Raw genomic sequence first — 12,683 nt, 5'->3', positions numbered from 1 at the left:
GAACATACTACGGTCGCTTCTTCAAAATAAGTAGAGAGTATTGGATTTGGGATGCAGCCATTGTGACTTGATGGATGTCATGGGCGGAGTTTATTAATTTGTAGACTGCTACTGCAATTAAGACGGTGTCAAAGGGGAAATGAGATCGGCCCACCCTACAGGGACTTCTGCAGCTTCAAACTCCTGCACTCAGTGCATCAAAGTGTGAAGGAAGGTGTCAATCAAGTGGTTGCGTAGCAACACAAATGTTACTGAAGACAACAAGTGAGACATTTTAAGCAGGGGGTAAACGGCAATGTTTACTTGTGAAATCCTAATCAGCCATGTTGTTTGCCGAACAATGTTCACACTGAGCTTATAAGGATCTAATGGATTTGACTAATATTAAGAGAACACGTTTTAAAGCATGACAGTATCGCTGGTCTGTTGATTTTGGCTTATCTCCAGACCATGTGATCTAATTCCACGAGAAAACCCTTGAGAAAATCAAACTATGAAAAGACAGAACACTCATTACAAAAGGAATTAGCCTTTTTAATCTTACATTGCATTGAAAATTTACATAATAGTTTCATACATTTTACAAATAATTTCTTCATAAAAATATATTTCTTTACAAAACTTTTTTTATTCTTTTTTTACCCTCTTTTTTATATCTCTTTTGAATGCATTATCACGGGAGGAGTACCCAGCTGTACTGCAAATATTCATCTGTTTGATCAAAAAGTGTCTCTTTTTTTTATCATAAATGTGTGTTTTCTTTTATTGCAGTCAGTTATAGCAAAAGCTGTTGTTGGCAAATAAGTTCAGACTGGCAGAGGAACTCGAAAAAGGTCTGGAACGGGCCGCGGCGTTGGATAAAACTGAACTTCTGAACCACACGTTTCACTGGCTGGGAGGAATTAAAATAATGGGAAGAAATATGGCAGAAGTGAGGAAGCAGCAGACCTGGGTCACATGGTTTTTGGTAGGCACTGTGTAAAAACTCTGCCATGTATTAAAAAAAAACAAAAAAAACATCCTATAGATAAATAATAAAACAAAATAAATCGGTCAATGGCGTGCAAGACTGCAAATCCCTATGGCTGAGTGCAAACATGAATGCAAAAAATGTCACAGGTTGGTTTGTTAAGATTTTGGCACTCCAGGACAGTGATGTCAGCATAGCCTCCTGAAGTCTGCAACGCACACCAGCTGTAATATCTGTAATATCTCATTCATTCGACTGACACATAATCATTTTCAATAACACGTGGTGGTGAGTACTTCAGAAGGCACTGGAATGAATCTCACAGCTTGCAGGCCGGGAAACACATGACCAACAGTGTCTGACCCTGCTTGTGTGTGTATTTCATCTCGTATCACACATTTAGTGCATCTCTCTGGTGTGTTTTGTGTTTTTCCGCATGAGAGCTTTATTTTTTTTAAGGTTAACCAAACCCACCTGAAGGTCAAGTCCGCATCGATTCACCAAAAGTTTACGGGTGTGTTTGGTGTATAACACAGCAAGGTCAGACATAACTGGAAACGAGTTTCATGGGCCTTATGTACACGATAGATATGATCATATTGTTGCCACCATATATCAATATACCATATTTAAGAAACATGCATTTTGTTTTATGTAATCTGAGATATATATATAAAAGTATACTGTATAAATGTCAAGTGCATTTCATTTTATACAAATTTTTATATATTAAGAATGGCAAGTTGTTATAATGACCAAATTATCATATCAAATTCGTCTACCAAATACAAATGGAGCTCAATGACAAAAAGAAAAATTCGGTAACCCTTTAAGCCTGTATGTATAATGCATTATCAAGGTATTCATAATATCTTGTCCTAAATAAAAGTTAAAATGCATTATTCTATTAGCAGATTACATCTGGTATGTTACCTGTCATGTATTTTAATGCATCATACTTTCTAAAGGTGTTCAGTGAATAGCTTGGAGTGGTTACAATGCACCTCACGATTATAAAAAATACTTCTATAATGCATTATATATAAAGGCTTTAAGTAAAGTGTTACCAGAAGTTAATCTGCAGGCTTCAGGTCAGAATGCTGACATATGTCCTACGGCCCATACTGAAGATGGGTGCTTATAAACAGACATACATACTGAATATCAAAGATCTATAACAATTATATAAAAAAAAAAATCCTCAGGAAGAAAACGACACACCACCTTTTTCTCTCGTGTTTTGATAGCGTCATATACACATCACATTTCACTCAATGTCCAATCACTGGCGACATTAGGAACTGAAACTAAAGGAATGACTGAATAAGCTGTAAATTAAACGTTGTGTACCGTACAAAACCGTCAGAGAAGCGATGCGTTGGTCGATGTGAATCTCTTTATAAACTCTTGATGGAATCGTCCTCTGTCGGCGTCTCCCATGTGGCAATATATAGCACAAAAATATAGGTGGTGAATGCTCCTCATATATATGCAAGTAGATTTACAGATCCCTGTCCCCTAAAAAAATACCCAGTCAACTGTGAAGAAGCACTCACGGAGTGTGAATAAGGTAGCAGAAGAAACTCTTCATGCTTTCCGTCACGAAGAGCCTTTTCAGAGAGAGTCTTCCGAAAAAATCCCCCATGACAATGTTTCATGTTTCGTCCATGTCCTCGGCGGACAATGCGTGGTCAAACGGTTCCTGAAGAGTGTGCTTTATATATCAGAGGAAGGGCAACAGCGTTTGTGCTAGACATCCTCTGCGAGTCTCAGACTAATCCGTCCATGACTGTGATGCGATTGTATCCACCTCCGTTTACAAAAAACAAGGCAAAAAACCCTTAAATAAAACAAAGAAATCCACAGATGTTCTCGCGTCAGGCGGATCTAATTATACCATTGTGCAGACTGTGTTCAGATTGGGGTCGAATCGGACAGCTTTGCCTTCCACGGACTTCGCGTTGGTGTTGTACATGGGGTTCTCGAAGGCGGCCTGTCCGTTGTTGTTCTCGTGAACCGAACAGCCTGTGTACTGGGTTTTTGGAGTAGTCCTGTCAGACAAGACACAAGCATCAGAACGTCATTAGAATACAGTCCGCAACAGCTTTGAGAGTTCACACGCGAGCATCTGACGACGATCGCGTTCAATAACCTGCAAAACCAGCTAATTCTGTCTCTACAGACGTTATCTGTCACCATCTATTTCTTTCCATCCTGCAACAAATAATGATGATTTTGTCAGAGACTGATTTCTAAATTCGTTCTGATCCGTCTTAGCAATAACAACTCCGCAAGCTAACTTTGACAAATGAAGAAAGACGGCGAGACTCACCGCTGCTTGTAGAGGTAAAATCCGAAGCCTGCAAATATCAGGGCGAAAAAAGGCACAAGGATTGCTATGGCCACAGAGCTACTGTTCGTACCGTGTGGTGGATTCGACGAATTATTACTTTCTGACATATTCAAACCTGCAAAGAGATTGAGAGATATGAATTGTCATGTTGCAAAATATGCATTTCAGTGTGTCAAAGATGCATTAAAGGGACCTATTATGCCTTTTTACAAAGACTTGTTGATACACAAGCCCCTCCTTCTGAAAACTCAATGAGCTCTGATTGGTCGGCTGGATCAGCGTGTTGTGATTGGTCAAGCGCTTTGAGCGTGTTTGGGAAATGTCCCGCCCCTTTCCATAACCACCAGTTCCAACACACTACTAACTAACTCAACCAGGCCCCGCCCCTTTATCCTGCGTATGAATTATTTAAATGAGGAATATTGTGACGTTTTCGTTCCCGGAAGAAACTCGAGACTACAATGGAGGCGTTTCAGGGAGTTCAGAAACAGTGACACTGATATAGAGAATAACTCCCGCTGGAGGGACTTTGTGCTTTGTAACTTTGCAGAGCTTTTTCAGGCTCAAACAGCAAGGAAAGTTGAAGATGTAAAAAAACATAATAGGAGCCCTTTATTACCACAAACAGAGTGAAATACAATATTTTAAACAATGAACAAAAAAACATCACAATCTCTTACCTAGCCTTTGTAGGCCAAACTGGCCGAAGTCTTTACCCTGTATAAAGCCTTGAAACACATATGTGGACCCGTCCGGTTCAGCAGACACCTGGCGGACGACAATGAAACACATCAGCGGGAAGCTATTTTCCACATATAATCACGACTGCTCACTCAGACTGACCATATAAATATGGGAGATTATCTGACAATGAAATGGTCAACATGCTGAAGTTAAGAAATCGACATCCGCTTTGAGAACCAAATGACTCTTTTGAATTGATTGAACTGGTTCACAAATCACATTGAATGATTCATCTGTGAATCAAACTGATATGATTGCAGTAGATAACTTGACTCCTAATTTTTCCTTCCTAATAATACATAATAAAAGCTTTATGTGTGTTTACTCAAGTAGAAATGTGAAAGAGATGTACTATTTCATCATGTTATCTGTATTTCAACTCAGGTACAGGATGTTTGTACTTCATCCACCACTGCATTTTAGTGTATAACACTATATTCCTCTGTACAAAACAGCCTAAAAAGATAATAAGACACATTTGCACATACAAATCCATCCAGGGTCCACTGCTCTTCTTTGATCTTGCTGAGTGTGGTGGATGAGGACGCTTTCACATGATACACCAGCAGCATCAGACGTGCTTCATGGCTCTTATACACACCTGTGACGGAGAACAGAGAGCAGACAGCTGTCTACACACTCATGGAGATGCGTTTCATCCTCTTATTGCTCTCTTCACGTCTCGGTCACTCTCTCTGTCTCGAACAGAATTGCACGCACGCAAGCTCACACACACACACACACACACACACACACACACACACACACACACACACACACACACACACACACACACACACACACACACACACACACACACACACACACACACACACACACACACACACACACACACACACACACACACACACACACACACACACACACACACACACACACACACACACACACACACACACACACACACACACACACACACACACACTCTCTCGTTTCCTTTTAGTCTGACCACAAAATAAAAGTATTGACAAGCCCTACATTATCTAAGACTCCGCTCTTTGTCTACAATCTCTCCTCCTGAACAAACCGCCCACTTTCTAAGTTCGTTTTCTACAAACAAGAACCTAATTGAGAACATATACACCTGGAAAACAGCAGGTACATTTCATCACGATTAAAACATTTCTGTTAATTGAAATAAAGCTGAAATGAAATAAAATATAAATATTAGTTGAATACTAATACTGAAAAACTGAAATAAGTTTAATTTGAAGCACTAAAATTATTAACTGGAAATAAATAAAACTAAAACTTAACAAAACTAAATTAGACCGAAATAGCAATGTTTAAAAAATAAAATAAAGTAAAATGACAAAAGTGCATAATGAAATTACTAAAACACAAAAAAACTCAAATTTAGGCTGCAGATGATAACTTCAAGCTCATTTGAACTTGACCTATAACTCAACATTTTAAGCAAATTGCAAACTTGCAAATACTCACAGGCTATGAATGCAGTTTTTTCAGACATAATGACTTACTTTTTATTAGGTATTGCATTTGGATATATATTAGACATGATCAAAATCTACTTTCTGTCACAGTTTATATTATATATATATATATACAGTACCAGTCAAAAGTTTGGAAACATTACTATTTTTAATGTTTTTGAAAGAAGTCTCTTATGCTCATCAAGCCTGCAGTTAAAAAACAAAACAAAAAAACCCAGTAATATTATGAAATATTATTACAATTTAAAATAATGGTTCTCTTTTTTAATATACTTTAAAATGTAATTTATTTTTGTGATGCAAAGCTGAATTTTCATCAGCAAGTACTCCAGTCTTTGGTGTCTTATGATCCTTCAGAAATCATTCTAATATGATGATTTATGATCAATGTTGGAAACAGTTGTGCTGCTTAATATTTTTTTTATAACCTGAGATACTTTTTTCAGGATTATTTGATGAATAAAAAGTTAAAAAGAACTGTATTTATTTAGAATAGAAATCTTTTGTAACAATATGCACTACCGTTCAAAAGTTTGGGAACAATAACTCTTTTTTTTAAAAAGAAATTAGTACTTTAATTCAACAAGAATGCGTTAAATTGATAAAAGGTGACGGTAACGATTTATATTGTTAGAAATGTTTTTATTTTGAATAAATGCTGTTTTTATGAATAAATGCTGTTAACGTTTTACTCATCAATGAATCCTGAAAAAAGTATTCCAAAAAAATATATTAAACAGCACAACTGTTTCCATCATTGATAATAACTGAGTATCAAATCATCATATTAGAATGATTTCTGAAGGATCATAAGACACCAAAGACTGGAGTACTTGCTGATGAAAATTCAGCTTTGCATCACAAAAATAAATTACATTTTAAAAAAATATTAAAAAAGAGAACCATTATTTTAAATTGTAATAATATTTCATAATATTACTGGGTTTTTTTTTTGTTTTGTTTTTTTTAACTGCAGGCTTGATGAGCATAAGAGACTTCTTTCAAAAACATTAAAAATAGTAATGTTTCCAAACTTTTGACTGGTACTGTATATATATATGCTTAAAATATGCTTAAAAAACGTATCCGTTTAGAGTTTAACCCTTTCATTGCTGTTTCAATAGCACTGTCTAAGATTAATTGATGTAAAGCATATGTCAGCTTTATAAAGACTCAGTGAGTCTAATGAGTGGAAGAGGAAGGTCTAATGATCAAACTCATTAACGGTCTAGTTTAATTTGACTCTGGACTCAATCAGATTCTGTGATAGTGGGAACACAGTCCTCATGTTTGCTTGCTTTGATTTGCAGTGTGTATTATAACGTGTTCAGTCAGTTGAGTAAATCTGCAGAATATAACAGTAAACCAACCTGAAAGCAGTAGTTCCATGTTGCTGCTTGTTAATGTGACATTAACTCTACCCGTGGTTTTATTAAAGCTTGTGATACTCAAAGTCATTGGTTGCTTTCTTCCCTTGTAGTTGTATGAGCCCTTCCAGATGTAGTTAGGAGCAAACACATCATCAGGAACTGTGAACAAATAAACAAATCGAAAGACAAACAAAACGTCAATTTCCATCCATGGACATTTATTATGAAATACATACAGTGATACTCACATACACACTTTTGCATATTTTTTAATTCCTGAAATGTCTCTTTTGATTTACATTTACCTGCAAACCAACACAATCATTGCTGTATTATATTGCCAAATGAGAGAAATTAGTATTTTAGAATTTTTTTTATTACTTTATTACTATAAAAACATAACTAACAATTATTACATTATATAATGTGAAACATATCATTAGCTAATGTTCATTCAAAAATAAAAATATAAAGGAAATATATTATATTTTTTTCAATAAAAATATATGAAATATATCTTATTATAAATATTTATATTATATAAAAATTATATAAGAATATTGAAAAATATTCTTTATATATTTTATAAAAATATATTTCTATGTATTTACAGGTGAAACTCGAAAAATTTGCATCGTACAAAAGTTCATGTATTTCAGTAATTCAACTTAAAAGGTGAAACTAATATATTATATCGACTCATTACATGCAAAGTGAGATATTTCAAGCCTTTATGTGTTATAATTTTGATGATTATGGCTTACAGCTTATGACAATTTTCTAAATTTCTGAGATTTTGAATTTAGGGTTTTCATAAGCTGTAAGCCATAATCATCAAAATTATAACACATAAAGGCTTGAAATATCTCACTTTGCATGTAATGAGTCGATATAATATATTAGTTTCACCTTTTAAGTTGAATTACTGAAATAAATGACCTTTTGTACGATATTCTAATTTTTCGAGTTTCACCTGTAAATAAACATTATATATACATACATTCATATTTATATACGGTTATATTTAAATAGCACACCCTCTCATATCTTACAGCTTAAGCAAGGGAAATGATCAGGTCAAACTTAGCCATAATAAAGACAGCATATAATTAAACACAGTATTGAGTAATTGAGGTGAGATGTTTAATATGGAGCCAGATAAGAAATAATGTGTTGGCCGGAGTTCTCAGATAACATGCTATGAGTCTTTACGAAGACTTTCCCTGTAATCTACCACTTCACAACCCAGTAGCTCAAAGGGTTTTCTGTGCCTTACTGATCCTAAGATCCAGCAGTTTCTGGAAACGTTTCTGGTTTGTCCTTTCTGACACAGACTCTAGTCTAGAAAGTCATATTTGCTGTAGGTGCTCATCGTTACATCCGTAAAGCTTTGCAGGACACCAGCTTGTCTCCAACTTAATCCTGCTCTTCAAATATATAAACTTCAGATATGTGATATGCTGGCGAAGTTCAGTAGGATTATCTTATGATTCCAGTCGAGTATATTGCAGCTGCCAGTCTACTCTACTGTCAAAATAACTGGAACACGTTTTCTCCTCATTAGTCCCCTCGTCCTGGAGCCAAAATAGAGCTAAAATTATTCATCCTAAATAAAGTGCACTTAACACTCATAAGTGGGTCTTTCAAATGAAATCCCATTTCAGAATAAATGCACCCACCATTTAGCTTCGGACTCGGCGTTCCTGGGACCGGTTTAATAGGCTTTTCAGATAGTTTGGAGCCCGCTGGGAAAGAAAGAGGAAAAATTGAATAAAGGCACTTATATATAAAAAAAGATTGACAGATCAAATTGGCATCACTTTCATCATTTCAAGCATACAGTAACATCCCCAGGCAATAGTGTGATCCTCTTTCTTCCCTTTCACAAAGAAAAACCAGGTGAGTGCAGACAGCAGGAGGTGTCACGGTCAACGTATCGAGCGGCAGAACAGATCATACAATAGGAGGCTGTTTAGGATCGGCGCAGAAAAATGAGGTCCCATCACAGTTTGGAGAAGCTCAGGGATTTTTTTTTATAGACAATCACATCTGTTTATGTGCAGTAATTACTGGGAAGCCTGAAGTGTACAGCTGTGCGGCGCTCGGAGCTGCGGGAGGAAGACGAGGAAGATCAAATCCCAGCACTGCAACACGCCGGCCACACGCTAGCGCTAGACCCGAGCACACGCTAGCGCTAGACCCGAGCACACGCTAGCGCTAGACCCGAGCACACGCTAGCGTTAGATCCGAGCACACGCTAGCACTAGACCCGAGCACACGCTAGCGTTAGATCCGAGCACACGCTAGCACTAGACCCGAGCACACGCTAGCGCTAGACCCGAGCACACGCTAGCGTTAGATCCGAGCACACGCTAGCACTAGACCCGAGCACACGCTCACTTGGGCAGCAAGTGCAAAGTCACAATGATCGTCAAGGCAAAATGTTGCCCGGTTTAGCAAAATGTGTGATAATAAACAGAAATGCATAATCACAATCAGGGTACCAGCACTTACAATTGAATAGTTTTAACACCATTTTAAGACTTGCACATCACTTCCATCGGCTTCAATGCGGACAAACAAAAACGCCCTGCTCAACAGAGGCCCAGTTTACACCTGGTTATCAAGACGCGTTTTGGTGGATCGGATCACAAGTAGACGAGAGAGACACATTCCCGTTTACACCTGGTGTTTAAATCCGTCTCTTTTGTCCACTTTCAACCACTTCTGTCCTGATTTCTTCGAGGGGAGGGTCTATGGGAGGGTAAACGTATGGGCTTTTTCAGATCTTTCGATCTAATGGACGAAATAAGCTCACGCAATTTACGTATGAACGTGAACGGAGACGACGGAGAAACACTCGGAGAGCATCAGCTTTCATTTCCGCTTTGAAAACCTCAAGACCAGCCGAACACTGTGATTGGTGTTAGAAATCAGGAATGGTGAGAGAACATTGTGCTTGGTATGTTTTTCATCTTCAAACCAGACTTGGGTTTCCAGCTGACAAAGTTTAAATCCCGTCCGGCTAGAGCGCTTCCAATAATGTTTAATGTTAGGTCAGGTTGCCGGTCTTTTGTGTCTGTTTGAACACATTCGACCACATGAGCGTTTACACTACGAAAGCAATCCGGTCGATTGTGTTTTCGACTACCTCTGGAAGTGGTGGAAAGTGGACAAGCTCAAAACGTATTACACCTGTATTTAGTGTGGTCCACTTGTGATCCGATCGACCAAAGCGCATCTTAAAACCAGGTGTAAACAGGCCTAGAGATGTACAGTACAAATGTACAATGGACCCCTGTGCATTAAACAAGTCAGGAAACATTTTCCTCCACCAGCATCGCATGCTGATCAGTGTGCAGAACTTATATCTCTCATTCCCAAGACAAATCGATGCTGAATTGACTGCAAAAGCAGGTCCTACACCAAACTAATACATTATTGTGGTATAAAACCAGGTGTTTCAGTTTCATTGTCCAACCCTTGTAACAACAAATGTTCTGTTTATATAAAAAGCTTGGTAACACTTTATTTTACAGTGTCCTTACACACGTTACATGTACTTACTATAGTAATAACAGTAAATTATGCATAATTACATGCAACTGACCCTAAAACCAAACCCTAACTTTACAGTAGATACATGTAGTTAATTAATATTACTCAGTACTTCAATGTATAATTACACTGTAACAAGTACACATTAAAATAAAGTGTAACCTTTTTTTTTTTTTTTAGTTGCATTGAAACTCTATATTCTGTGTGCATGCTATAGGAATGTTAAGTGTGCTGGCAGACAATGTGAAGTGTTTGATACCTCGACACACGGGCATCTTCCCAGTCCAGGTTCCATCGGACCGGCAGACCCGGTGCTCAGAGCCGCCAGACAAAAAGAAGCCGGTTTGGCAGGTGTAGATGAGCGTGTAACCATAGGAGGGCAGATCCATGCCCACAACATCCACATGAGCCGGGCTCTCGGGCTGTTTACAACTGTGGGCTACAAAGACAAGAAAGAGTAATTGTCAAAGAGAAACAAAAGAGATGAAAGTACTATCCAGCAAACCATCTCGATCCCTGTATAATCAGACTTCAAACCTCAGTGGGCAAAATCAAAATGAAGTTTGAACTTTTAAGACAACATGGCGTGTTTTTTTTAGAGAGAATCTATGCTCTCTCTCTCTCTCTCTCTCTCTGACACCACCATGTTCCTGTGCCTACAAAAGCTGGCGGAGAACCTTGAGAGTGGCAGACGTTGATGCATGCTGGCAGACGGCACTTAAAGGGAGCGCACCTTTACCTGTCACACCAGCAGATCAAACACAAGCCAATGCTCACCCAGTCATTCCAGCAGCTCCATCATCACTATGACTTTGATCAGAAGTAGCCGGGATTGGGGTTTTGACTCAGTGCACTGGACCCAGTTCTTTTATCCAAGACTTTGATAAGGGTTTCTATCCACGAGAGCCAGAACAACAATGCAGCCACAAAACGTAATCAGGCAAAGAAACTATTACGGTTTCTTGTTACATTGCTGTGTAATATGGGGGCGTAGGGATTATTGTAAATACATTTCTGCTCATTTATTGAGAAAATGCTAATTCAATTTTGCTTTGAATTTAAGTTCACATTATTATTCATATTCATTTAAAAACTGGATGCCTCCTTGTAATATTGCCACCAAATCATACAAAAACCCAAACAAAACAACTTTTAAAGGAGAGACGAGAGTTTAAAGTCCCTCTGTGGTGAAAATCAAGGTTTAAATGTTGTTTATATGTCTATGTGGTGTTTTTAATATGCTTTAAATTCATGTCAACACTATTCCTGAGTAAAACTGCAGTGAACCAAAGACTTTGAAATCGCTGGTGTTTCTGACGTCACAAACTACCTTGTAACCAATCAGATCAACATGTGATCGTCAACCAGTGGATCTCTGAGCTGAGTGAGTGAGTGGAGGCGGGGCTCATTTGCATATTCATAGAACCGCGTATACTACATGAGGCAAGGGTGTCGAGTTACATTCAAGCTATTTTAAGGCATGAAGACATTTTTTTCAAGGAAAAAAACTTTTAAATATGTCATTTTGGTGATCAAAGAGGAGTTTTAAGGGATACAATTATTGATTACAGGGGGACTTAAAATGATGTATGTATTTGATGTACAGTAAATAAAATTGACACTAAAACCAAAAAATACATAAATGACATTTACTTAATTTGCGAAAAAAGTCACATTGTGCTCATATCTGATATGATTACGATTATCCCTCCTCTCTTGAAAAATAAATAAATGTATTTTTACATCATACATTAAACAGTCTATAGCTTTTTGCATGCGGAAGCCTTCCATAGCTATAAATTATATTATAATACAGTCCACTTGTAGTAAATAAATTAATAAATTCTCAGGACAGACCAAGGCACAAGAAAAAGAAAAAAAAAACTACTTTATTTCTTTGGAGACCAATCTAGTGGAACGCTAATGGAAAGGACAGCCAGCCATTATCCAATTCTGCGTGAAAAATGAGAAAGATGATTTAGCACTCTGTGAGTAGCCAACTGCTCTGTGTAAACAAAATTACAGTGCGTAATTACAGAATGATCTCGATTATTCTTGGAAAAAAAGAAAAAAAAGCTGTTTTATCACAGATTTACAATTAAGTGGGGGAAGTGCTGTGTCTTCCTAGCCATCTCATTGGTTGATTTCCTAATTTTTGCAAAACAATGACAGAACTTTGGGGCAGTGGTATGATGCAAAATGTAATTAGCTTT

General features: G+C 37.5%; 1 protein-coding gene across 1 annotated transcript in view; it reads right to left on the bottom strand.

Moving 5' to 3' along the window:
- Positions 1-527: 527 nt before the first annotated feature.
- csmd3b (CUB and Sushi multiple domains 3b) overlaps positions 528-12,683 on the bottom strand; it is a gene marked incomplete at its 5' end in the record, with an annotated part of 443,617 nt that continues 431,461 nt past the window's right edge. The window contains 7 exons of the mRNA XM_084423901.1: positions 528-3,021; positions 3,303-3,438; positions 4,004-4,091; positions 4,556-4,668; positions 6,913-7,071; positions 8,592-8,657; positions 10,730-10,909. Of these exons, the coding sequence (XP_084280027.1) occupies positions 2,862-3,021; positions 3,303-3,438; positions 4,004-4,091; positions 4,556-4,668; positions 6,913-7,071; positions 8,592-8,657; positions 10,730-10,909 (902 nt within the window). The 3' untranslated portion in view covers positions 528-2,861. The remainder of the gene's footprint in view (positions 3,022-3,302; positions 3,439-4,003; positions 4,092-4,555; positions 4,669-6,912; positions 7,072-8,591; positions 8,658-10,729; positions 10,910-12,683) is intronic.

This window comes from Rutilus rutilus (assembly GCF_951802725.1).
Source record: "Rutilus rutilus genome assembly, chromosome: 11".
Classification (NCBI taxonomy): Eukaryota; Metazoa; Chordata; class Actinopteri; order Cypriniformes; family Leuciscidae; genus Rutilus; species Rutilus rutilus.
Note: the sequence above shows the minus strand (reverse complement) of the source record. Positions and strands in the feature narration are given on the sequence as shown.